At 48.0% G+C, this 27,791-nt stretch overlaps 1 protein-coding gene across 1 annotated transcript in view; it reads left to right on the plus strand.

The window, feature by feature from the left end:
• CASQ2 (calsequestrin 2) overlaps positions 1 to 27,302 on the plus strand; it is a 35,098-nt gene extending 7,796 nt beyond the window's left edge. Inside the window, exons 2-11 of the mRNA XM_065636315.1 lie at positions 6,015 to 6,099; positions 7,564 to 7,664; positions 9,807 to 9,918; positions 11,903 to 11,976; positions 12,444 to 12,574; positions 17,718 to 17,763; positions 20,256 to 20,310; positions 21,003 to 21,103; positions 21,425 to 21,499; positions 25,283 to 27,302. Of these exons, the coding sequence (XP_065492387.1) occupies positions 6,015 to 6,099; positions 7,564 to 7,664; positions 9,807 to 9,918; positions 11,903 to 11,976; positions 12,444 to 12,574; positions 17,718 to 17,763; positions 20,256 to 20,310; positions 21,003 to 21,103; positions 21,425 to 21,499; positions 25,283 to 25,483 (981 nt within the window). The 3' untranslated portion in view covers positions 25,484 to 27,302. The remainder of the gene's footprint in view (positions 1 to 6,014; positions 6,100 to 7,563; positions 7,665 to 9,806; positions 9,919 to 11,902; positions 11,977 to 12,443; positions 12,575 to 17,717; positions 17,764 to 20,255; positions 20,311 to 21,002; positions 21,104 to 21,424; positions 21,500 to 25,282) is intronic.
• Positions 27,303 to 27,791: the final 489 nt, after the last annotated feature.

A 27,791-nucleotide genomic window follows, 5' to 3' on the forward strand; every position in this document is an offset into this window, starting at 1 on the left:
CTGCGCTCTCTGGTACAGCTTTGGCGAGGGCCAGCTGTCGCATATGATACATCCTTTTTCTTGGAACCCTGTCTAGCCCTGGCAGGAGACAGACTGCCGCCAGCTTAGCAGACCTCTGACACCTCAAAACCTGAGCAATGGGGGCTGCGTGATTTTAAAGTTTTCCTCAGTTCTTATTTCTCTCTGCTCACTCCTTGGCTAAAAGGCCTTTCTTGTCTCAAGGACCCCTCGATTCCCCCAGGGTCCCCCCCTCACTGATCCTTCCCATGCATGTAGGGTGGGAGGTCCCATCTCCTGCTGTCACATCTTGGGCTCTGTGGGGTTTCAGAGGCGCTGCATCACACCCACTTGGTCAGAAACCTGAGAAATCTCGCTCATTTCTGGGAGCTGGAGGTGTAGAAATGACATGGGCAATGGTTTGAGGAGGTGAACGAGCTGAATATCACGCATGCTTCCCTCCTCCAGCATCAACTGAAAGGAGCCAGCTTGTGCCCTGCACGGGCTTCATAGCAGCACCCAGCCTTTGCTTTCAAAGCAGCCTCTCTGAGTCCAGTAAGACAACAAGGCTGCAGTAGCCTCACTTTTGTTGAGGACAGCCCCCAGATTGCACCTCTGGTCTCTGTTTTGTCGACGAGGAGTTTAGCAGGTTGGCCCCCGGGCACCATCCCAGACCCCACAGCCTGGGTCAGCACATGCACACATGCACGCACGCCTGCCCTGGGCCATCCTTGCCATGCAAGCTGCCCAGCTGAGTCGGCAAAACATCCGTGATGCAGGGCCAGCAGGGACTGGCCAGGAACAGCAGCAGGTGGCCCCTGCACCCCTGGGTGCTCAGTGGCACGGGCATCGGCCCCGGTTAGCTCACGGCTGGGGAGGCTGAGCTTTAGCTTACAGCTCGCTAAAATTAGGGATGCCTGGTGCAGACAAAAATACGAACTATGTGAAACCTTTAGGGAGGCAGCCAAAGAGCACATCATTTGTTTGACCGAGCTGAGTGGCTGTGTGGCAGTTAAAGCCCTGGAGCGGTGTTCTTGGAAGCATTACCTGCGAAAGCCACCTCTGTGGGAGTGACCTTTGCATGTTCCATATTTGGGGACTTGCCTTTTAGTCCAAGGAGCAGTGACCCCCTGGGATGGCAGGTTCAGCTGTAAACAGCCTCTCTGGGCAGCTCAGGTGGTGGAAAAGGGCATGAAGATGGGACCAATACACTCTCCCCTGGCCCCAATGCCAAGAGGGTGGTTTTTCTAGTGGTAGCTGCTCAGCAGGCTTCTGCCCCTTCCCTTTGACCACCATAATGCTTCAGAACTCCTAATCCACCAGCGTGAATTATTCAAGAACCCAAAATGTTGTTGGTGGGGTATGCAAGGGGATGCTAGAGGAGGCAGCACAGTATTAGGAAGGACAGATACTCCTCTGCTCTCCAACAAACTGCCCACCAGCTTGAACAACAGTGAAGCCAACCGTAGCAGGAAGGCATGAGTCCTGCATAAGGATTCAAATCTTTGGGGGAAATACCCTAGACTTTTGCCATCTCCTTCTGTTGCTTCTGAAAATAAAAACCTAATGTTTGGGGATATATAATCATCGTCATTGCATCAACCAACTTCTGACCAGCAACATAAATGGCAGCTTTAAAGAGAGTAGGAGAGAAACAGCGGAGAAGTGTAAAGAAGGTGGCATTTCTTGAGGGACATTTCCTCATCATCTCCTGTTGCTCTTCTCCTTGCATTACTTCAGCTTTGTTCTTCCACCACTGCCAGTTAGGAAAACAGAAAGCTCCCCATTCTTAAGAGAAGTTTACTCATTATGGCTCTCACAGAGACTCAAAAGTCTCCAGCGCCCTGAGCGCAATCTGAGCAGCTGGAATAGGAGTGAAGTGGTGACTCTTCTGCTGCTCTATAACCTAGGATTTCAGAATGACCCTATGAGTCTTCTTAAATCTCTCAAAATTTCCCAACATCACGCCCAAGTTCAGATAGGTATGGTGGGTGTGAAGGTGAGATGTTCTGGCAGGGAGTTGTTTCTTTCCATCCCCATTATTCAGATTGCCTGTAAATGTTGACACCAGCCAAGATGAGGTCGTTCCTGCTTACATGGTGGTACTCAAGCTTGACTTTGGGCTGGCACCTCTCACACATCCCAGAGGGCCATGCACGCCCTCACGCTCACCCAAATTCAAGCATGGCTATTACTTGAGGGAAGTGGAAGAAGAAAGGAGTGCTCCCAATCTCACACCTCCTTTTCCCAAGGCTGCATGAGACACAGCTTGTGATCTTGTGGCTAGTAAGTGTGCATTGCAAAGTCTTCATGCACGCGAGAGGAAGGCTGCAAAACGTGCATGGGATACGAGGTTACAAGCTACTGGGATCTTTGCTCATGCTCTCAGCCAGCTCTGCCTGCCCAAAGATGCTGCTATACCTCAGGGACTGCATGACCAGTTAGGTCCAGTTCTTCCAGGGCAGTTTCACCCCTCCGTGCAGCTGTTGAAGCTAAATTACTCACTATAGAGGCTGACACAAAGGCAAGGGCTCTGGCCGGCCAAGACTTCAAGCAACACAAATTTGAAGGGAGGAGAAGGAGGGGGAGGAGGAGGGGCTGTGTTCTTATATTACAGCTGCCTCTGTCCCAAGGTCCTGAGCCAAGAGGATTGTCAAGATTAGAAACATTATCTGCATTCAAATCCCACTAGTATTATGGAATCAGAAAATACTGTAAGGGGATATATAAATGCTTGATACTGTAATGAGCAGGGGGCAACTAGCCAAGCTGCCGTGCCTCTGGCATACCCTGTATTTTGCTGCCTTATAGGGTTCAAATATAGGTGTGGGAATACATCCTCATCTGAGCACTGGTCAGACTGATCTGCTACAGTGGAAAGCAGAGAAAGCACATGCAGGAGCGATATCTAGCCCCTGTACAGCTCCACTAGAAAAAGCCACCATAGGTACTGACACCCTGGAAAGGTCTCCTGCCTCCGGACGCTGACACAGTGGAAAGAGCTCCCGAAAGTCTCATGTTGCATAAAGATTTCCCTGGTGCAGGACTCTAGTGCTCTGCAGATGGGCATAGGCTGCACCACTCACCTCATTATCTCATTAGCTTGAAAGTCACATACTGTCACGTCTTCTCTTGGGATGGGCTTCTTCAGAGGAACATCTCCAAACAGTTGTACCCATGGTACATACACTTCCTAGAGACATTCTCACTAGGCACAGTCACACAGGCCCTGACACACCAGCAGGCACACCTCCAGCATTACTGTGACCTTTTCTGCCTCCTGAGCCCTAATGAAGTGCACACTCCCACAGTTTCATACAAAGAGGCTTTCATCCCTTCGCCCACATTTTCTAGACATGTTTGCTCTTTCCCAGCAAGCTCCCATGCTCACAGCTACATGGCTGCATCCACAGCCCCCCACAAAAGAGCTACCTTGCCTATGCTGCATACTGACACACATTACTCCTGATTAACATTTCCTCTCTTGCAAACATCTCTGCTCATGCCCAACTACTTGTCTGCAGCAGGTGTTGCAACCTCACACGATGAAGGCACATTTCTGAGCTTCTTCAGACACCCCCAAGAAACTCTAACCACCTCCTGTGAGTAGGTGTCAAGAACTATTGGGCTTAAACTGCCTCGAATTTGTCTGGCACATGGCTAACATAGCTGTAAGGAAGTAGCTAGATCAAGTATGCACTGGACCAGACATGCCTGGACAGACCTTTTCCCTTGGGCTTTCTGTGTCTTACCAGAACCAGAGTCTCAGTGTTGACTCTGAGAAACCTCTTGCTGCTCTGTACAACTTCCTCAGGGCAGGGACTTGCTGACAATGTTCCCTAAAGATGATGATCCCACAGGCTCTGTCTCTTTGTCCCATAAAGGCAGATCTCCACAACTGGGAAGAGAAAACAGCATCTCCCACTACCACCTGCTTGCAGATGTCTAGGGAGCTTACAAGAGTTGTCCATCTCTTTTTGTGTTATCAGGTACCAGCTGCTCTCAGGTGCTCTAACATGGATGGCTGTGGCCTGAGCCAGGAGATGGGATGCCAGACCAGTCAGACAAAGGCTCAGATGCTCTATCAATGGATGTGCAATTACAGACAAGTGCTCTGCCCTGTTCAGGCAATGTGCCCTGTAAGCATGAGCCCTGAACGTGTGACTTCACCTTAATTTCAAAGCACTGGCAGAGAGCAAGGAAAGAGCAGAGAGACCACATATTTCTTGCACAACACAGAGCAGCCCTTTTGCCTCACACGGTGGCATTTCTCCCCAAAGACAATAGGCCAGGTAGCTGCAGGAGGATTAAGGCTGCAGTGATGCCATGATGGCTGGTGGAGAATATGTCCTTCTGGAGGGCTTCCAGACAGGCCTGGGGACACATATTTGGTGGAAGGGAGAAGACAACCGTGTTCTCCATTGTTCCCCTTCACCCAACCAAGGCCCCTGAGACCTCGCCAGGGTGCCTGCTATCTCCTCCAGGATTTTGGGGAAGGGCTGGATGCTGCCAGCACGGGGAGCTGGCCTGCCCCATGACACACCAGGGTGCAGGTGAAGGAGCTGCCCCATGGCTTGTGCTCCCCGATGCCTTTAATCGCTGCTTGCTCTCGCAGGAGCCGGGCGCAGAAGGAGGCTATTTATGGCAGGGGAGCCAAGGGGCTGCATGGCCGTGGGGGCGGTGCCGCTGGGTGACATTCAAACCAGCTTCGAGGCTGGGGGAGGATGCCAAAACAGGTCCTGGGGGAGGGCGTTCCTCATAAATCAGCCCGCCATCTCTCTGGCCACGGCTTTTCTTCTGCCCTTCTCCAGCCTCTCACCATCAAGCACAGGCAGCTGTGCCCTAATAGGGACATTCTTGTCTTGGAGGCCCCAAACTCCTTGTCTGCATTGCGCTGCCCCCACTTCATCTGGCAGAGTTGGGAGGGGGGACAGTGACAAGACCATCAGCATGAGAAGCATTCGTGGAGCAGAGAGGAAGAAGGAGGAGGGGGCTCTTACAGCTGCTTGGTGGTCTCAGAGCATCATTACCACCTTGTAGGGTCTCTGGTGTGTTTGTGGTGGGGCTAAGTCAGTCATCTGGTCAGTAAGTGGGCTCATTTTCCAGGGTCACTGCATCTCTATGGAGCCCATCTGGAATTCACAGGGTCTCACCCAGGGCTGCTTGCACCATGGGGAACTTGCAGAGGGTCTCTCCTTTCCTCACATATCTATTTTCACAAAACAGGCAGGAACCTGATATCTTCAAGAGGCCCCTTCGTAAAAAATGGTGGGAATGGGAGGCAGTGATTTTGTGAAGTTGTCAGGAGGCAAATGTGAGCATGGCTGGGATTAGACCCACTTCTTTAGGGAAAAGAGGGGACAAGAAAGAGGGGGGGTGACTGAAGCCTGGACTGGAGACATGAATTAAAGCCTTTTATAGGAGAAGTGGCCACTTTTGCAAAGCCTGGAGTCCCTCTGTTTTTTTTTTTTTGCTGGCTGTCTGCTTTGGCCAGCCTATTGCATGTATGAAGGAAACATGATACTGTAGTGCCCTGCATCCCCTTCAGTTTGCGGCCACTGCTGCCTGGCACCAAGCACTTCCAGAATTAAAATGTCCATGGACCCCACATGTCACGCTCTCTCACAGGAGGCCACTGAGGCACAACAGTGGAGACAGTTTTTGCTTTGTGTCGGTGGCACAGATCTTTCTCCCAGCCATGCCCACTGCTTTGGTGTCCCCGATTCAGTCGAGAGCCCTCTCCCAATGCCTGTGTGTCAAACAGCAAATAACAGCACATGTTATCACCAACAAACTTCGTGCTGCGACACAGTGGGAAGAAACTCAACCCTTGTGACCTCCAGGCAGCATTATGTCAGCTGGGAGGCAGCATGTGACAAATCCCACCTATTGGTGCTCTCCGAAAGCAGAAAATGGGTCACTTGTGTCTGTTGTGCCATGCTAGCAGGGCATGATGCCCTTTAGCTACCTTGTGGTGTTAATGCTGCTAACGTTGGGGTCTCTGGTTTCTCCCACAGCTGGCAGCTCAGGTATTGGAACCCAGAAGCATCGGCTTCGGGATGGTGGACTCCAAGAAGGATGCCAAACTTGCTAAAAAGTTAGGTGAGTCCCATGTCTGATATCTCTGGAATAGCTCGGAGAGGGTGTTGGAGTGATGCCCAATAGCCAGCCCCATAGAGAACAGCCAAATCCTTGTCACCAGGATGGGGAGGGTGATGGTGGCAATTGCACACTAACCACCTGCCCACTCCAACATGGGCAGGATCAAGTGGAAGTTGGGTGGCAAGGATGAGAGAGGTGAGCCAACACCCTTCCAGCAAAAAGCTTCTTAGCTAAAAGTGCCAAAACAAAACCAAACCAAGTGAAAAAGAAAACCAGTTCATGCTGTAGCGATGACAGGGTAGAAGCTCACAGCTTGCTGAGTAGAAACTGTAGATAGGTGCCATGGAGTAACTCCATGCTCTTCCTGCACAGAGACAGGTCTGACTCAGTGGCACAGAACCAAAACCTACAGGGAGACATCACATAGGCCCCCAAATGTCACTGGTCCCACGGCAGAGTGACCCCAGTCACCAATCAGGAAGCCACAGCCTTGCAATGGTCTGACAGCCAGGTGCCAACCCTCCCTGATGCGCTCCCCAGAGCAGAAAAGCAAACATGCTGTAAAGGTGAGAGGCTGCTGCCTACCCCTGGAAAGAGCTGCCGTCCAGCGACTGGTGATTCCTTTATATTTTAGCCCACAAAGCCATATGGAAATACTATGGCACGTAAATACAACAGCACATAAATGTACCAGTAGACTTAAGGTCAGAGACTGTTTAAGCATACTGGACTGTATGCTGGACTGTAATTTTATTTCCTAAATTAAAGGCTAAGTGTGCTGGTGGAAGCTAAACTAAAGCTGAGAGCTTCTTCGTCTCCAAGAAGGACAAACTACCAAGCGCCTTCACCCATGGTACCCCGCCATCATGCATTGCAGGAGCTTATTGCTGATGATTTTGGACCCTCCAACAAGACACTGTGGCAACCAGTCATCATTCCAGTGACATAACATTCCAAACTGCCAGCCTGTCACCTGTGGCATCTCTACCATAGGTTTCTAACTCCTTTTGCCAAGCTTAGCTAAGCTGCAGAGAGTTTGAAGTTCACTTTGGCTTTCAGCTTACTGTTTATGTTCACATAGTTCAGCCTTCTCCAGGCAGAGAGCACAGCCCACATCAAAGTCCATTTTCCTTCTAGTGTTAGATTGTTCAAACTTGGGATATCAGTCAGAGCTAAAACAAGCTCCTGGTACAGAATTATTCCAATTGAGGCCAGACTGTGACCTAAATGAAAAAGTTCAGCATTTGGGAAGGAGCTAGCACAAATTCTGGCTGAGGTTTGTCCCTTGTGCCGTGAGACATCAGTCAGGAGATTGATCAGTTTGTTTCTAATGGGACCAACATAGTAAACTGACAATTGTGTTTTCCCAGGAGGCATTGCTAGAGTAACAAGCAAGATACTCTGTAGTAAAAATGCTTTTAGTGACATGTCAGCCGCATTTTGTTTCCTATCTCTTTCTTTCAGGCTTGGTTGAAGAGGGAAGTCTCTATGTCTTTAAGGAGGAGCGGTTGATTGAATTTGATGGGGAACTGGCCACGGATGTCTTGGTGGAATTCCTGTTGGATGTAAGCACAGATAAGCTGAGAGCTAGATAAAGCCTCTCAAGGAAGACCTTGTAAATGCTCACTTTGCTAAAAAACAGGGGTTTATCTTTATTTGAAATTCCATCCCTCTTTGCTGCACACTGGTAGAGATGATATTTTACAGCTTCCCAAATACTTGTCTGACCATGAGTTCCCAGGAACGCACATACCTTTATATGCCCCCAACCACTTTTATCTTAAAGATGTTTTGCTCTCTTTCCTGTTTATGGAGTATTTGATTGGAAGCAAACAATAATCCCACATAATTAACCGCTAGTCACCCACCTCAGCAAGCTGGCATGCAAACACTGCTGTTTGCAAAACTTTTCACTTTTTCTTTTTTTGTCAAAAGGAAGGATTATATTCAAATAAATTCCAACAAATAGCATTCTCATTCTCATAGAGCAACTAAAAAGAGCTCAGTTCATTGAGAAAGGTATATGCTGCAAACTATTTGCCCATTTCTAGACACAAGCACACAAAAAACATAGACTACTACTGGTTCTTTAGTGAACTTACCGAATTGCACTGCCATGAGTTAGAGAAGATCAAGGCCCTAGGACTTCGTGCTCTCAGGTCATTTTATGCATAGGTACAACGATATACTCATCTTTGTGTCTAAATGCAAAAGAGATGCTGACTCCCTCATCAATATTTTGCACTACTCTTTCTTTACATTTTATTCCTAGGAGAGGCAACAGTCCAAAAACATAGTCTTTGATTTGTAGGGAAAACTTTTTGCAGCAGCATGGCTTTCCTTTGAAATTAGGCTGCCTTTATGAGCAGCCGTGCAAAAACGCAGACGAGGGACGTGAGGCGAGCAGCAAAGCTGGCAGGGTTTGTTCCCCAGGGTGGCAGGTTGCCTAAATGGTCACCCAAGGTGTAGGAGTGCTGGTGGGGAGAGGCACGGCCGGGGAACAGAAACAGCTCCCTAGGATTTTAGCTCTCCTACAGCAACATCTGTGGCTGCATGCATCAGGTATTGCGGCCAAAACACATGTGAGTGGCTTCGGGGACAGAAGTGGGCATCTGCCCAGCCCCAGGGGGCCACAGGCAGGGCAGGGCTTTGCTGCAACCCTGACAGTGTTGGGAAACCTGGTTGCCATGGCTCAGGGCATTGTGGCAGGGAGCTGCACAAGCTGCTCTGGAGGCAGCAGAGGCATAACCACATGCTGGAGCATCACTCGCAAGGGGTGCAGCAAAAGCATTTTGTGAGGCTTTGCTTGCTGTGTTTTGTGGTGTGCCACTGAAAATATCATGTTCTGTGAACAAAGGAAAAGAGCAAGGATTTCTGTTTGTGTGTTTTCCACTCAAGAGGGATAATACCCAGCAAAACAGGGAAATAAAAACAAACACATCTGTGGTGCCTCAGCAGCCTCATCTCAAAGGAAAACAAATCCAGAGGTCCTCTACTCCTCTCTAGACTGTAGAGTGGCCTGCCTGCATTTTTTTTCTAGTGAAACCATACCTGATTTACACCAGTCTTACTGGGCAAAATACTCAGACCAAATCTTATCACCAGCAGTGGCTAGTTAAGAAAACAGAGATTAAGTTTGGGCTTAATGACAGACTGAAACGGCAGGGCCAAAGAACTCTTCATAGGAGAATCAGCCAGGAAAATTCACATCCAGACTTTCCACTGCTCCAAAACACTGTTTGGCCACACTCTAGTGTGCCAGTTTAAATGTTATCCATAAGCAAGTTCTTTGCAATGACCTATTCCAGAAAACGACACTTGGAAACAAATACATCCATCATTCACAGAAGTTCAGTCCCCATGCTTTCAAATGCTCTCCCTTTCTCTCAGCCACACTAAATCCAGCTGCAATTTCTACCCCATGTCACTCAGCATAGCAGGTTCTTCAGCATGCATTTGGGCTACACAGGCTTCTTGGAGCTTCCCTCTTGATGCTTCAACCTCTACAGCGATCTACTAACAGCTCCTTCTAAAGGTGACTTGCATCTCTTGATCCCTCACATTAAGGCAGAGAGCACTAAGTAGAGTTTCCAGCAGCTGAGAAATTGGGTGACCTCTTTCTCCTAACTTAGACTGCTGGTGACACACCACCAGGCACAGGTTGGTGCTGCAAATTGTTGCATTATCAAATGTGTTTGTCGTGGCAGCTGCTAGAAGACCCTGTGGAGATCATAAACAACAAGCTGGAGCTTCAAGCCTTTGACCAAATCGACGAGGAAATAAAACTCATCGGCTACTTCAAAGGAGAAGACTCTGAACGTAAGATGAATATGTTCCTCATGGGGCTTGGAGCCTGGCTGGGAATGCTGGGGTCAGGCATTCTACATGTTCTTCTACATGAACATTAAGGGTGGTAGGGGTAACAGTTCCAAAGTTGCTGGAGCATGAGGTGGGGTTGCAGGAAAGTTTCTGGTGTTGCTATGCATGAGCCCGTTCCTACACCAACAGCAGTGACCCTTCCGCAAGGTGCCTGCTGGCAGGAGAAGAGGGCGATAAACCAAGATCTCCTGAAGGGAAGTCTACCTCACCCAAAACCAGCTGAGATTATGGTTATACTGGGTAAGCACGTAAAGGGAGCAAAGGTCCACCTCTTATGAGCAGTGAGCCCAAATGGTTAAACAAAAAGGGAGGGGGGAATAAAGAGAAAGAGAGGGAAACACATTAAATACTATCTTGGCAAACATGAAGCAGCAGTAAGCAGGATGCCTTGGGGCAGCCCAGCACAGGCACTGACCTGTTTCTCCTCTCTGGACCCCAAGACTGAGAAGAGGCTGGTCCTGTGCCCTGAGGGATGTGCAGCTTGGGGATCACTGCGAGCAAAACCATCAGCTTCCATGAACCTTGAGAAACCCTCACGCGAGTCCCTCCTCAGCAGCACCAGTAGGCTCCTCTGCCAGACCCAAGCACTTCCCCTACTCACTGGGCAGTGCTGGCAGCATGCACTCCATGTTTGCAAAGCTTCGCTTTAGCAAAAAGACAGGTATTCCTACCTGAACAAGCAACATATCACCAGGTCTGCTGCACCACAATGGCCATCCACCTCTCCCTTCAGTTTTCTCACCAGCTCAAAACGGGCTGCAGGGCACCTCAGGCAGGGTTGTGCCCCTTATGCTGTTCAGTAACAAGTGTTTGGAAGAAAGGTGGGAAATACCTGTTGTAAACAGCTTCCTCCAGGCTGAGAGCATCCTTACTGAATACAGCTGAGGACCTGATACCAGTAATGGTAAAAACGTCCCTCACTCCTGTCCCCTCCTCGTGCAGCAGGAGTGTGCCTAATCATGCCTGGTGAATATTTAGGGAATGGCAGCAATAATTAATGTTGGAGCAACTCCATGTATTTCGCAGGCTGAATTACTGCTTGTGTCAGAGGGCAACTGCAAACAGCCTTATCAACAGGCTGGAGTTGTAACTCCCAGACCTGCTTTGCAAGGCTGCTGATTTCAGCCCCAGTTAAGCATGGCACGCCAGGATCTGTAGTTTTCCTGAGTGCTGTGGGGCTGCACAATGTGTGTCCTGCGCACTCCTCTACTCCACTCTGGTGAGACCTCACCTGGAGTTCTGCATCCAGCTCTGGAGCCCTCAGTACAGGAAGGACATGGACTTGTTAGAGAGGGGCCAGAGGAGGCCACAAAAATGATCAGAGGGCTGGAACACCTCTCCCGTGAGGACAGGTTGAGACAGTTGGGGTTGTTCAGCCTGGAGAAGAGAAGGCTCCAGGGAGACCTTATTGTGACCTTTCCATACTTATTAATAAAAGCAGCCCATAAGAAAAATGGGGAGAGACTTTTTAGAAGGCATGTTATGACACGAAAAGGGGTAATGGTTTTAAACTAAAGGACGGGAGATTCAGGCTAGACATGAGGAACAAATTTTTTACAATGTGGGTGGTGAAACACTGGCACTGGTTGCCCAGAGAGGTGGTAGATGCACCATCCCTGGAGACATTCCAGGCCAGGCTGGACGCGGCTCTGAGCAACCTGATCTAGTTGCAGATGTCCCTGCTCATTGCAGGAGGTTGGACTAGATGAGCTTTGAAGGTCCCTTCCGACCCAAACTATTCTATGATTCTGTGATATGAAATGGTCCGTGTTTGTAAACCCTGGAAGGGTGGAAGAAACACAGTGCTGTCATCTGATGTATTTTGCAATAATTTATATTTGTTCTTCCCTGGTGCCTTCTGTGCTGATCAGACATGACCAGCTGTCTGTGAAATCTTTTTTTCATTCCCTTTTTCTCCTTCCAGATTACAAGGCATTTGAAGAAGCCGCCGAACACTTCCAGCCATACATTAAGTTCTTTGCTACCTTTGACAAAGGGGTAAGCATGCACAGACCTCACCATGGGAGCTCACATACTCCACCACTTATTTTCCAAAAGCTCAGGATGTTTCCAGATTTAATATCTGGCTCCCACTTCTCATTTTCATTGTTCCTGTAATTTGTGGTATTGGTGTTCACATTTGGATTTGGCCCTGTCACAAGATAAAAAGCCATTTATGCAGCGTGGAGGCAGATTCTGATCTGGGTTTGGAAACCAGTCCCATTAGGCTTGTGGGACCTTGACTCTGGCCTTGCTCTGCCCTGGCACGTGAGATCAGTTGTCTAGAGAGCATCAGTGGTTTTTTAACCAAGGAAAGATCCATTCATATTTTGTTGGTCACTCCTAAGAGTGCACACTCTGAAAGAGAGCAAGCAACTTGACCTCAGCTCTCTGCCGGGAGAGACTCTGGGTGGGCAAAGAAGCACGTCGGGCTCACTCACTTCTGACCATCTGCACTGCAACAGGTTGCCAAGAAGCTAGGTCTGAAAATGAATGAGGTGGACTTCTATGAACCGTTTATGGATGAGCCTGTTCACATCCCTGACAAGCCTTACACAGAAGAGGAGCTGGTTGAATTTGTGATGGAGCACAAAAGGTACGTAATGTACAGGGTGGTCCTGGCCATAGGAAGTAGATAAAGGTGTCTTTCATTGCAAGAATGTCCCTCTAGGGCATCCCTGTCAGTAAAAATCAGCATGATGACCACTTTTTTGACAATTTCCTGATTCAGGTTTGAGATTTTGACTGGTCTTTTCCTCCTTCCAGAGGTGGAAGTATCTGTGCCACAATCAGAGCCCACCATCAGCTTCCCTTCTCCTTTTCCCTGGTTAGTCCTGCCTCAAAGAGCAGGGAGGCTTGCAGGCACTGGAGAGCAGAAACCTTACTCTACTTGACCATGCTTTTATTTTAGGTCTGTACAGAAGATGATCTTATCCAAGGCCTCTCAAACCAAATCCAAATTCTGTCCAGTTCCCTCCTTCCCCAAAACAGCCTCACTAATGGATATGTCCCTCTCCTGATGTCAGATACATCTGTAGGCAGCCTCTGAGCTCAGACCAAGCGTGGAGGAACTGTGATGGGCTAAGAAGATCCTGCTGACCACGAGCACAGAGAGGAATCCACTGCTGCTATGGCTGTTTTGGGCCTCATGTGACAATGGTGCCGAGCACCTACAGTGTTTGATCAACTCAGCAGGAGCTATGGATGCTCTGTGCTTTTTGCAATCAGGTTTATTGCCCAGTTGTTCAGCAAGTTGGCCATCAACAGTCTGGAAGCATCTGGAAAGGCTGATCCCCTGTAAAAGCACATGGTTAAATATAAGGGCACAACTACCTATGAAGTGCTGTATTTTTACACCCTTAAAAATACAACACAGGATAGTCACACAGGCCATCTGCTGCTCCTGCAGCTGCATTTCCCAGCAAAGAGCCAGAAAAGAGTTCAAGAAAAGCAGAGCCATTGATACTGTTAGGGGACCACAAATCAGGCTGAGCTGGAGGTTTCTGTTCATACAAAGATGGTTTAGAGACAGGAGATCATCTCTAGAATCAGCAGAGTCACCAGTCTTAGAAACAGACCTCTGCTTTTTCTGAAATACGAAGGAGTCCTCTATCTCCCATGTACTCACAGGTCACTTTGCTGACCTCCTGGACTTCCTGATCCCAGCTTTTTTCCATCTTTTTTCCCCAAGCTCTTGCTGTAACGCAGCAGCATCAGAAGGCTGATTAAACAGCCAGCTAAATGCCAGTCTAATAAGGCAAGCTCTCCAACAGCACAAAATTGCAGTGGAAACCCCCCAAGTCTTACATATTTCAAGATGCTATGTGGTGCTTGGTAGGAGGGAAGGGTTGGACCATTTATTTTGCAAGTGCCAAGGCTCAGAAGGGAATTGAAAGGAGTTTCATGAAGTCAGATGCCTGAAATCCCAAACCTGTCAAGGTGCTGCCATGGCAGGATAAAATCCTTGGAGCAACAGTGGTATGTTCCCAGTGGTTAATTCTGTCTCTTGGAGCAGAAATGTTTCTTCCTGCCTTGTTGCCAGTAAAGGACCTAAAGCTGAAGGCTGAAAGTGGAATTAGTCAGACAAGGAGATGATCAGGCCTGTAGCGGAAAATGAAGAGACCTCAGCACCTGCTGTGTGCTCCTTCCCTGTAGACAATTTGGCAGGATCTTCTCCTCTGCAGGAAGGTGTAGAGGACCTCTCGCCTTCTCCCTCTCACACAGCACACTTTGTCACTTCACCCCAGGCAGCAGGCACGGGCTGTCCCTCTGCTAAGGTGCAAAGCCGCACTGCCACCTCTTCATTGCCCAGAAGGAGCTCTGTCACATCACTGGGGAAAGTACAGCACAGGAAAGATGTGGAACTGTTGGAGGGGGTCCAGAGGAGGCCACAAAGGTGATCAGAGGGCTGGAACAGCTCTGCTGCGAGGACAGGCTGAGAGAGTTGGGGTTGTTCAGCCTGGAGAAGAGAAGGCTCCAGGGAAACTTTATTGCACCCTTTCAGTACTTAAAAGGAGCTTATAAGTAAGATGGGGACAGACTTTTTGGCAGGGCCAGTTATGATAGGACAAGGGGTAATGGTTTTAAATTAAAAGAGGGGAGGTTCAGGCTACACATGAGGAAGAAATTTTTTACAGTGAGGGTAGCAAAACACTGGAATAGGTTGCCCAGAGAAGCTGTGGGTACCCTAACCTGATCTAGTTGCAGATGTCCCTGCTCATTGCAGGGCGGTTGGACTAGATGAGCTTTGAAGGTCCCTTCCAACCCAAACTATTCTATGATTCTTATATGAAGTTCCCAGTGCTCAGCAACATCCAGGCTCTTTGGCATGCTTGAAACAGCCCTTCCAAAAAGGGCTCCCCGCTGCCGTGCCCAGGCAGGCTTCACCATCTGTTCCTCCAGCCCTGCACAGGAACTGGGATTTGCTGAGCTTTCAGTTCAGCCATGAGATGGGAGCTGCAGCGGGTGCCCAGGAGCAGCCCGTAGGCAGCCTCCTGGCTGATGCTTCCCTGCGCAGCTGCAGGCAGTGGTGGGAAAGTCCACCGTCTCCCGAGCAGGTCAGGAACCTGGTGTTCAGCACAGTGGGGTGACTCCTCCAAGGTCAACCAGCAGATCGGTGTCCGGCTGGGGATGGTGGCCAGGTGCCGTGACTCCAAGCTCTCAGCCCAGATTTTGCTCTCGGTTGAACAAATACAAATTATGCAGTAGTTCCTCTGCCTGCAGTAGGGGGTCTCTGGGTTTATGCCTTTCTCACATACAAAACGCTGGCGGTGGAATCCCTACCACATTCTCTGTAATTGTGTAGCGACATGAAGCTGAATTCTGCTCCATCTTACTCACTCTGTTCCTTCCAGTATCGGGGAGTAACCAGAGTAAATCTTGAGTAACTCTGCAGCAATCAGTACACGTGGGTGTGATCAAATCTTTCTCACTGAGTTTTCTTTATCTAAGAGATGCCCCCAGAGAATGGCTGGGGAAAGATTCTTGAAAGCCAGGTACAAGTTCATAGCGCATATTCACCTGACATAATCTCCAGTTTCTGACAATTACCAACACGTAGACCCAATGCATCAAAAATAGTATTCCTGATCTTCTGCTTAGTGACTATTTCTTCAATTTCTGTAGTCATTTTTTACTTTATTTCTATTTTGATACTGAAAGTGTTCAATTGTACTGAGTTCTGTGGCTGAATCATGCGTTGCATCAAAAGAGCATTTCTATTTGTTCAGTTTATATCCATTACCTAATAATTTCCCGGTGTGTCTGCTAGCTTTTGTGTAAAGAGGAACAATGACAAGCCATTCTGTTTCGCTTTTTTTTTTTTTTACCACTCTCACTTTTTTAGACACCCTGCCAATATTCTCTTCATTCACCTCTTTTACAAGATAAATAGTTCTCATCTATTTAGCCTCCACCTAAGAGAGGTCATTCCATACCTTCATTCACCACCACTGTGTTTCCATGTCCCTTTTTCAGTTCTCCCATATCATTTCTGTGATGGAATGACCAGAACCACAAATCCATTCACTATGGAGGTGCTTAGTGTAGGTGTCCATTGTCATAACAATGTTTTACTCTTTAGTCATCTCCTAGCTGTTTGTAACTTACTTTTTGCCTTTGGAGCTGATGCTTTCTTAATTCGTGACACCTGGTCTCCTTTCCTGAGAGCCAATAATTAATTATAAATAATTTAGAATCCATTGTTGTACCTGTATAATCAGAGTTGTTTTTCTGCAAGTGAGTTATTTTGTATATGTCTGTCTATCATGCAGACACTCCAGTCTCAAGAGATCCCTCTGTGTATCTCCTCATAGTCAGGTCTGGTGTTGGCCATCTGAAGAACTGGATATGACAAGCAAATGCTGCCATACTCTCTATGTGAGAATATGTTACGCATATGATCATGCCAAAGCATATGCTGTGGATCTTAACTGGTTAATTCCCTCTGTTGTGAAAACTGATCATTCATCTCTCCCCTTTATCTTCAAATGTCATTAACCCACAGGAGGACCCCTCCTCTGATCTAACTGTAGCTTAGTTTCTCTGAGAACCTTTAGTAATGCATCTTGTCCAATGGTCCTCTGAAGGCAGCTCATTGCATTGACCAGCATAACTTTGCCCACTTGTTAACTTGCTCTGGGAACTCCAGCAGATCCATGGCCATGATTTTCCTCCTAAAGGCCATGTGTCTCTTGTCTATCACATCATATTCCTTCAAATGTCTGTTAACTCTTTCTGGTAGTATCATGCCCACAAGGAAGTTACTCTTTCAGATATATGCTTCCTCAGGTTCTTTAGGAAACACTAAAAAATGTTCCTTTTTTTCCACCGCTCTGGTAGTGAGGCAAACCAAAGCAACAGGTCATGCATCTCATTGATGACACCTGGTCCTGGAAACGTGTTGCTACTCCCTTTACCAATCTGTTTTAGGACCTCATCGACCAACACTTCTCTTTGCAAGAGCTCCTGGGGCTGGTCAGCCAGGGAGACCTGTTCTGCTGGGGGAGTCTCCCTCAACACTTGATGCTGGAGTGAGTAGAGGTGCAAAGGATTACTTGTGCTTGTCTGCTATGGTCTTGTGTTCTTTGGGTGCCGCTTTAACACTCCAGTCACCTCTTAGCCTGCCAGGCACTCTGACAGGCTTCCTGCTATGGATGTGTCTGAAAACATTTAATATTCATTTTATTTTTTGTCCTGTTTGAACTATTCAAAAAAATTTGCTTTGACTAGTCTTATGGTTTAAATTTTCTTGCCAGAGGTTATTCTATTTTCTTCACTTCAGCAGAGTATGGAAGGATTTTTTTGTGGTGTAATTATGCTGGGATAAAACCAGCAGGGAAGAGGAACAAAGCCCAGTAGGAAAAAAGAACGTGACCAGCCCAGCGACTGCCACACACAAGTGAATGCCTCACCTTGTGCTCTCAGCATGGTCAGAACAATGTGCCATGTGTGGGACTAATTCACCAGTGTATCCCAGCACAGAGGCGTTTCATCTTCCCGAGCACAAATAGTGGCTGCAGTGACTCCAGTGGGGACAAGGGCAGGGTTTCATCACCATAAATAAAAGCATGGGTTGACCTACTGTGCCCCTGTGCTTTTGCATTCAAAACATGGTGGCCAACGGCACTGACTCCAGCCACCAGCCAAACGCGCCACAGTGACCTTTTCCATGACACCAGCAGCATCATGCGTGACAGTGCCGGATGCGTCCTCAAAGAGCGTTTCTGTCTTCCTTCCAGGGCCACTTTGCGGAAGCTGCGCCCCGAGGACATGTTTGAGACGTGGGTAAGTACGTGTGGCGGGGGAAGCCTCGCATCCCCTGCTAGCTCCCAACAAGAAACCGCTGCTCATGAGCTCTAGCCTCTGGCTGGGCAAAACATGATCTTTCCTTCCTTGCAAAGCCACTCTCCCTCCTCTAGGAAGAAGGGAAAGCCTTGGCTATGAGGACCAGTGCCTGAGTTCAAACGGTGTGCTCAAATGCTTCACTCAACAGCGGTGGAGAGCTGAGCTGGGTCCCGTTTGCTCCACAGACAGAACAGGGAAAGCTAACCAACCGTGCCAGGCAGGTGTTGAGCCTCTGTGGCAGCTGTGATAGAGCTGTGGAGAGCATCCTTCCCAAGGGTGCTCTATCTTATCCAAGGGGCATCAGTGCTGGTGGTGATGTCACTTCAGTGGCCTGCTCGCTGGGTGAGTGATGGAGGTTTTACCAAACAGGTGACTCATGGAAATTGCACCAGAGCAGTTGTACAAATCAAACTGCGAGTGAGGGCAGGTAGTTCGGTTAATTATATAGATTATGGAGCAAATTGTGCATTGCTTGCACTTCTCATGGTGTGAGCACACTGAAAGTCAGCGACTGTGAAGAACTAACCAGCAGTTTGGCACCAATCACATGCAGAGGACTCTCCTGGTCTGCAAGTGCTGGGGAAAAGGGGAAGGGTGAAAACTAAAGAAAAATAATGTAAAACAAATTATCACTTTACCGTGAGTGAGTACAAAGTTAATAGCCCATCAGGGACCTTCAAGTGTCTGCCGAATGCTGAAAAATAAAGCTGAACGGGTGCTTTACAGGCACTAAGGAAGATGCGGTCATTCCCCCAAAAAAGTTCAGCACATTTAGAACAGCATTCAGTTGTCTCTTTGCTTGGCTGTGTAACAGCAGGACTCTGAAGCACCAAAAACCTTGGGAGTCTTCAATACAACAAAGTGAGAGATAATAAAACCGAGCCAGGAGTTATGAGTCACTTATGCACGGTAGCTTTTCATTTTGTTTTGAAATACAGATTCTTTATAGAAGATAGCTTCCTAGATCCACTGAAGTACCTCCAGATTTTTTTTCAGGGGGCTTCAGTGGGACTCAAATTTCACATGCAGTGGTTTTGTTTTCAAACTGAACATATTCAAAAATAACCTCAGGAAAAGTGTGAATTGTCAAAGGTAGGATGTTTGCCTTACCAGCAGCCTAGGAATACAGACCTTGCCTAAATACAGAAGAGGACAGCCTGGATTCTGATCTCACTGCGTCTTCAGAACATCCCCAATGCCTTCAAAGGATTACTCTAGTTTTGTTTGGTGCCTTGAAGGTCAGAATAGAGCTATATTATATAGCTATATATATAATTATATATTGCATTTATTATTATTGTTGTTGTTGTTGTTATTGTTGTTGTTGTTGTTGTTATTATTTTACTGTCTGACAATGCTGCTGGCAAATATGGAGAAAAAGCAACAGCGTAGATTTTGCCAGCTGTAAGTGGTCTGAATCCCAAGTAAATCTGCTTAGAATGGCCCAGTGAAAACATATTCCCTGAAGACGCCAGCAAAGGCCTACCATCCTCTATTGTTTTTAAAGATAATGTTTTCCACTTAATCTTTCAGGGTTTCTTTTTTCCTTTCAGTTTCTGATAGTGGCTTTGTCACCTCTGGGCTCAGGAGGGAAAAGAAATTAGCATTTAGATGGGAATTTTTTCTCGCATTAAAACCAATTGAAATGGAAACCGAGACTGGCAGCGGGTGAGGAAGGCGAAGCCGATCCGTGGGATAATTCAGAGACGACATTCATAGCAGGCGGATGATGAACCGGCAGGCAGAACCGTTGGCCTTTGCCAATATCATTACCCATTACTCATATGTCTCATGGAGAGAAGCAGTCCACCAGGCTGTTATTTCTGTCCTCTAGTCATTGGAGCACTGAAATGAGCCTCCCACTCAATTCTGCTCACTGTTCGCAGAGACCCTCATCTAGAGCAGAGACCCTTGACCTCTCAAAAGCTGTCCAAGTGAGCCACCTTGCCTCTCATGTTGTGAGGAAACCTCCTTTGGTGGGCCCAAAGGAACACGTTTGGGGTCTGAGCTTGGTCACAGTTATCTGTTTCCCTAGAAACTAGCCCCTGGAAACTGCAAATTTTGAGGGTAGGTGGCCTTGGGCATGGAGAGTAAGCCCATATTCCCATGCTAGAGAGCGCTTGGCCTTCTCTGCAGGCAAGGTTTTACCCCACACCATCAGAAGCCCACTTGCCTTTGCCATGGTGGTGCCCACCTCATTTTTAGCTGAAAGGTTTCGGCAACACTACCCAAACTACCCACTTCAGTTTCTAACACCTCCATGACTAAACCTCACCTCGGGTCCCATTTCTGGTGTCTCAGTGGGGTTCCAGTCAAGCTTCTCTTTGCAATAATCCTGTTCATTTGAAGGCATCCCACTACTCCTCATCTCCAGCAACCACACAGACTGTCCTCCCTCCCTGGCCCATCAGTAACAGTTTTCTTGTTTCCAGGAGGATGACATGGAGGGAATCCACATTGTGGCCTTTGCCGAAGAAGACGACCCAGGTAGGAGGTTGTTTTCCTCCTTGCGTGACTCTGCATCACTCAAGATGGTGTAGTTTCATGCGCTTTGTTTGCACCGTGGAGCTGCGTGCCCTAGTCAGGACAGGGAGCCCCAGCCTGCCAGGATGGGGAGCTGGGATGCTTCTGGGTGTTTACGCTAGCATGTGTCCTAGCTGGGGTTCAAATTCTGGACATAAACAGATGACCGGCTGGGAAAAAAAAATCATCCTCTCCAACCTAGTGCCAGGATTTGCTCCCTAACTTTGAATCCACCTTGCTGTGTGGCTTTGGGAAAGTGCTGAGGGTTGGGTGTGTGATGGGCATGCAGGAAACCCATGGGCATCAGTTCCTGAAAAGCCATGGAATTGGTGCTACTCAGCACCATCAGCGTGCTGAAAAGCTTTGGCCTCTCAGGGGCTCAGTTCCTCCCTCACCACAAGAAAATAGTGACATCGTTCCACTCTATGGAAGGATTATGAGATTTAATTCATGCGTAACTAATTTCAGTACCCAGGGAGGATGCTCGAAATTAAAAGCCTTATTATCAGAAGAAGGAGCTGGGAGACAGCATTTTAATGAGAACTATAAACAACTTCTGTGTGCGTAGTGGAGGGGAGGGAAGTTGAAAGCCCCGCAAGCGAAAAGTGCCTGCATGTTTGCAGGAGAGGGCTGCAGCGATTCATGTATCGTTTCAGATGGTTTTGAGTTCCTGGAAATCCTGAAGCAGGTTGCCAGGGACAACACCGATAATCCCGACCTGAGCATTGTGTGGATTGACCCTGATGACTTTCCTCTGGTGAGTGGCAGGGGCTTCTTCCCTTTCTTGGTTTAATTAATGGATGTGGTGTGAGAGAGAGTGTGTGTGAGCACAGGAATTGCCCCAGCCCTTACACAGGATATAAAGGACTGGGAACAAGACTAGGGGCAATTCCTAAGAGCTCTTTCCTCTGGTTTGCTTCTCCTGAAGGTGGTGTCTTGAGAACAGCCTTCTGTTCAGCCTCTCTTCTCTCCTGTGTGCTCATCGATGCACGCTCCCACACCACAGCCCAGCCAGCTGAATTAACATAACAGGGCATTACAAACATCCTTGTCTGAGCTTTGTTTCTCACTCCTGCAGCTGATCACTTACTGGGAGAAGACCTTCAAGATTGACCTGTTCAGACCACAGATTGGGATAGTGAACGTCACAGACGTGAGTAGCACATACCCAGAAAATCCAGTGGTCCCAAGAAGAGGGTGCTAGAAAGGATGGGAGCTGAGGTCTGCTGGAAATCTTTCTTCTGTTAAATGCAGGTAGACCAGGCCTTTTCCCTAGAGAAAAATTGTAGAGATCTCATCATTCACACATGCAGCTGGGTCCATAACACCTCTGATGCTGAGCTTCAGGGCTTTGGTCTGAGCATATTTCTGCTGCTGAGTCACATGCAAACCAAGTCTGTTGGGGGCAGGACCAGCCCTCATAGTCTGAGCTTCAGGGCTTTGCCCAGTTTTGTTTTCAAGGTCTCACGTTTCTGTCCCAACTTACAGCATCCACCATTGTGCCCTGCTCTGACTGAACCTGGGTGGGCTTGTGGGGAAAAAGTGTGTGTGTAGGGAGGGAAAGCCAGCCGTACTTAGGAGAGGAGGAGAAAAAGGAGAGTGTTTTGGCAGCAGGACCACAACAGCCCAGCTGAAGAGTAGGAGGGGAAGATGGTCCCCAACAGATGACAGGGAGCAACTGCACAGCTTGAAAAAAGAAAACTTAGTAAATATACTGCCTTGATAAGAATATGACATAAGTTGGTAGTAGAGGGATCCTGCTGAAGCAAAGAGGTTATGGTGGGGTTCATCCAGGCCCCCCTCCTCCTCAGCCACTACCATGCAGGTGATGCTGGAGGGATCTGGGTGGGCAGAGGGGATGTGTCTGCCCTGCAGCTGGCAGTAGTGAGGGTTTCCACTCCATCCCACAGCCAGAAGCACTGCAGAGGGAGAGCTGCACAGGCAGGTGATGCTTTGGCACAGCTGCGGCGGTGCTGGTACCCACAGCATCCACAGCTGTGCTATCGGGACAGCTTTCTAGCAGCTACCGTTTTCACCGTGCTTGCCTTCAAGCCAGCAAGCCATGGGACTCATTCAGGTTGCCCACACACTGTGAGATGTGAAGGCAGTCAGGAGAGGGACCTCATCTGATCCCCACCAGCGGAGATGTGGGGAGAGCTGCTGAGTGCAATGTAACATGCACCATGGCCCTGACACATCTAGAGGGAGAAACCATTTTTCCTCTTTCTGACAATAACAGCCAAGATGATCAAAGAGCAGGTAATGCAGTGTACTCCAGGCTGGCTCACTTGTTGCCGTAGTTTATTTTTGATGGTTAAATCCTGGATGTTTTAACCTCTTTGAAATGAACCTGCGTGGGTATGTAAGTGCATCTGGAAGCAGAAATCTCTCCACTGCAGAGGTGTTTATAATTTGATGCTTGACTTCGTGTTCGAAATTCCAGTCCCATGGGAACATGGTGTTTCATTAGAAGAGAGCAGAGAGAGACTTGGAGGTTGGGACAACTGGCCAGGACTGGATACCAGTTCTGGCCCCACCACCAACCTTGTTCCTGGCCCCCATGTCCTCTCTCTTGTACCTCCCCAGAAAAAGAAGGACAGCAAGGGTGTGCTAGATGACTGTGCCTCCTGTTATGGCAGATGCTTGCAAGACCATAAGATGGGAAATCTGATAAGGAAGGCAAAGAGATAATGTTATGAATGAAGTGGAAACCCTGGATCTTCTCCATCCCATTGAGGGGAATGAGAGAGAAACACAGAGGCTGGCTTGGGAGTTGTGGAGTAGATGCGGTGCTGGCTGGATGTGAGCAGTGATTTACCTGTAACAGAGCAGCATCCGTCAGACCACAGGACAGACACCTGGACAGTGGGGACCTAGTGGGTTAAAGCTTATTAGCAGAATTGTTAAGAGAGAGTCAAACGGGAAGAGGACCAAAACAGCATCTGTCACCTAAAATCATGAGAGAAATGGACAAGAGAAAAATAGAGCGCAAGTCTTCCAGTCTTTTGCCCTTCTTACTTACCTGCAGTATCTCTCTTCATTATCTTTACCACAACTGGCCATGTTTAAGTCACATTAAAGTTACATTAAACAGCTATCAATAGAAATTCATGGAAGTAGGATTGTCAGTGGCAAGGGAATCATATAGAAAGCAGTATTAGGCAGGAACATATGCTTTAGTATCTGGCAAACACTCAGAGACCTGTAAAAACTCATGCATTGTCTAGCTTTGATACAGCAAATGTTTCAGGTTGTTGACTATAGTAGTTGTAGTTTTTATTTAATTTCTCTTAAGTTTGTTTTTTGTTCCTCAAGAGAGAGACTTAAGAAAGTTCTAGGTTGGCGAGTGATATCTAAAACAAACACTGAGCTCATTTCGTTATTTCACTGTTACATCACTGCATTCAGCCAAGTTACACAGGTACAAAGTAGGGCTTACACAATGGAGTAAAAATAAACACTGCTGTTGGCTTTGGTGGACATAGCTCCTGTGACCCCATTGCTTCTCTAAAAACCTGCCAATACAAACACCAGAGCTCCCACTGGCCTGTCACCTTGTGGTGGCTCAGGACCAGGACCATGATGCACTGCAAAATATTGCTATAACATTTTATTTGCACAGCACCTTCTTTAGGCGCAGTGAGCCCACTCCTGTTCCCCTTATTTAAAGGTGTCATTTTTACAGCACAAAAAGTCCTGAGGTAGGGAACAAGATCGTTTCCATGAAGCGAGAGCTGTGTGCCATTCTGTGGCTCTTCTTTTATTACAGTTTTGGTATTTTAGAAGGAAAATATTGTAAGGGAGAAACAGCCTTCTCTGACCAGAAATTGGTCTGGCTTTTTAGCAAGCCGTATAACAAAGAGAATCAGGCACCACCGAAAGGGAAAGAAATGCAGTGCATTTGCAAAAGTCATTAGTTATCTTCTGACAAATGAAAAGCACTTGCTCCTGCAACATCAAAACCTGAATGAGATAACCTCACAACATCTCTGCGAAACAGGAGGCTCATCCTATTTTATGGAGGGGAGGCAGTGAAGGGAAAGAGGCTTACCAGCCATTTACCCAAGGAACCTATGGCAAAGCAGGGAGAAAACCTTTCATTTCCAGGTCTCAGAGACCGTCTCAGCTCTGCTTCCTGCCCCTGGGTAACAGCCACAATTTAGATGTGATCTTACCTCATTTTAGACAGCATCTTCTTACTAAATCCCCCTATCCCCTCCAGTTTATGGAATTAATGCAGACAGCTGGGGATAAAGAGGAGGGGGCACCTGTAGTCCAGGGCATCGGTGGTTTCCATCACTTTTCAGCTGGAGCACAGTTGAAATGATCTAAGAAGAGGCTCTTTCAAGAGAAGGAACCACTATCACATGTGGAGAGTCCAGGGCAATGTCCTGGGGCAAAGATGATGGTAAAAGAGGTTGGGGAGAAGGGTTGCTGACAGGAGGGTGTCATGACTCGAATAGTTCCCAGAGGGTCTCTGGGAGGAAGGAAGGAAACACTGTGATGTTCTGTGAATTGTGACAATGCACGGGGAGCTGGTATAGGTCTCTTTATGCAGTCTTGGAGTCTACAGAACTGGCCAGATGGGGTGAGGACAATGAATGCATCAGGTGGACGATGCTCTTGCTCACAGGTGTAAGCAGTGCAGGAGAGGAGCGGGCAGCAAGCACACATCTAACCCAGGGCAAACAGTACAACACATGTATATAAACCTGCTGACCAGTCCCACGGCCCCTAGACAGAAACACCAGAAATTCAGGGGGAAGTGGTAATCCCAATGTGTGTGCAGAGAGATACTGTGGCAGGGAGGGAGCTAATGCCACCAGCACCCCCGCATCCCACCTGTGGTCCAACCCTTACCCCCACAACAGCAGCAAACCTTATCTCTTCCCTGTGTCTCTGAGGGTGGCTAATCCCCCATCACCTGTCCCCACAGGCTGACAGCGTGTGGATGGACATCAGAGACGACGATGACCTGCCCACAGCCGAGGAGCTGGAGGACTGGATAGAGGATGTGCTTTCTGGAAAGATAAATACCGAAGATGATGATGACGATGACGATGATGACGATGATGATGATGATGATGATGACGACGATGATGATGATGATGATGATGACGATGATGATGATGACTAACTGTGATTCTGTGCAGTCTGACTTGTGGGGGCCGAGAGGCCTCCCTCCATGGCAGGTCCCTCCATCGGAAGACCTGCGTTTGAGCGTCAGCAAGCACCGCTGCTCCTCTTATCCCCCTGCCCTGTTCCCCCTGCCCCTGCCCTTGCCTGGACCCCCTGGCCTGATTCTCAGCGGTGCTGAGCCACCGGGACTGCCCCTGCAGCGGCCAGTGCCTGCAGGCGCCCAGCACCGCTGCAAATCATGCCTCCTTAGTAAGGACAATAGGAATCTGCAGGGAATTTGTCCCGAGTGCCCCAGGGCAGGAGAAAAGTGCCCCCTGCACCCTGCCAGAGGGACATAGGGAGCCAGTTCGGATTTTCAATGGTCATCGGCCCAGCACTTGCATCCAAAGACCAAATCTCACTCCAAGACATAGGGAAGGCCACTGTAAAGTTTAGTCCTTTTATTAAACACAATACCCTCTGCAGCTACTCTGCCAAGACCACTCAATGCTGCAAGTTCTGCTGCAGGAGTCTGTAGCTACTCATTAACATGCTACAAGCAGCAAAAGGCTTGGGAAGGAAGGAAGGTTTTAGAGATGCTATTTAAATTTACAGTGATTCCGTATAATGACAGGATATTCTTGTCTGGCAGAGCAATGCAAAACCAAACACTGTGGTCCCTGTCTGAACCTCTTTCTTCTTGGAAGCTCAGGCAAAAAACAGAGGAAGTGCAGGTGGTCTGATATGGGACATCCTGAACTGCTGGAAGGGCTGATCCAGGTCTGAGCCCAAATTCCTGAGGCTGAAGATCATGGCACGGAGCCAAATTGCTGGTCTTAACCCCAGAGAAACACCAGAGCAGAATCCAGGCCAGTTCCAAACATCTGCAGCCAGGTCTGGGCTGGGCCTACCATCCTTTTCACATGAATCTCAGCTGGATTGAAAACAGTGCACACGAGCTAGCATACTCCTGCCAGTATTCATAGGGGCCTCCCCTGAAGCTTTCCTATTCCCCATGACCTTCCAGCTTTAGCTGACTTCTAACCCAAAGCCTACAGAGCATGTTTTCCCATGACCAAGATGCTGGGAGGGAACACATCCATCCAACTGTATTAGATGCTGGATAACATGCATTGGGCAATGAGCAGTGAAAGGTTTCAAGCTGTTTGGCTTTTTAAGTATTCAGCTGCACAGTTACTCCCTGCTTAGAGACTCGGATGTCCCATGGTAGCCTGTGAGAAGCCTCTTTTGACTGCAGATGGAGAAGGAGCTCAGGGCACCAGTTTGCAGTCAAGGGGGTCACTCACAAAGCAAAGGGTCAGCAACTCAGTCCTGGCGAGTGCAGCACCATCCATGTGCAGGTCACCGCGACAGTGTTAGGTCTCCCTGCTTTCCCATGCCGGCAGGTTTCAATTGTCTTAGCTTATTAGGTTTGATAATAGTGCAATGAATGGAGAGTTTGGAGATAGTTGTATCTTCATAAATACATTTATAAATATGTTCTCCAGTCGTTCAGACTTGTTAGCATAGGTAGAGTACACATGTCCCCTCTTGCTACAGACAAAAAAAATATTGTTCTGACCTTTCTTATAGTGGTTTACGTCAGAGGTAAGTGATGTCACTGGAAATAACAATGTGAGGGACAGGAGAATCAAAGCTTGTTATATGAATGTGAATTGGCTTGATGAGAAACAAGGTTTACACACTATATATTTCCTTAATCAGTTGAACTGCAAAGCAAGATTTTATAGATTATTCTTTTTTCCTGCCTGTTGATCAGTCTCTTTGACTCTCTCTCTACATCAGCTGAAATAGAAATTTGAAACTCCTGGTATAAAGAGGCTGAAGTACTGATATACTTCTTCGTGTGCCATATCCCCTTGGTGGAAAGTGCCATGAAAGTGCATGAACGACATGCAGCTGGATATCTATATATCTCTATGTATATGTATTGATACTGTGCTTATATGGTGTATGACTGTAGGCCATATTAGCTTTTCATTCAACATCACTCAACCCGTGCTTTTAAAGCACAGCTTATTAGAAGAGTAGACAGGACAGCGAAGCCTCCAGGTCACCTGTTTGCCCTTTCTCGCTTCTTTATGATGCATAAGCACTGCCTAGAAGACTTGAACCAAGCATGTTTGGAGAGACCATCCACCTGGTCCCAGTGGGGTTATGAACAACAGCCCCATTCCAGAGGACCTGGTGGAGACTTTCAAAAGCCTTTAAATGCGCAGTGCTGTCAGCCTGGAGGTCTCCTCCTCCCTTTCGCTCACACACACCTCTCTCTTGGCTGGTGGGGTGCCCAGCACACTCCTGCTGCT

Source organism: Caloenas nicobarica, chromosome 1 (genome assembly GCF_036013445.1).
Source record: "Caloenas nicobarica isolate bCalNic1 chromosome 1, bCalNic1.hap1, whole genome shotgun sequence".
NCBI classification, from domain to species: Eukaryota; Metazoa; Chordata; class Aves; order Columbiformes; family Columbidae; genus Caloenas; species Caloenas nicobarica.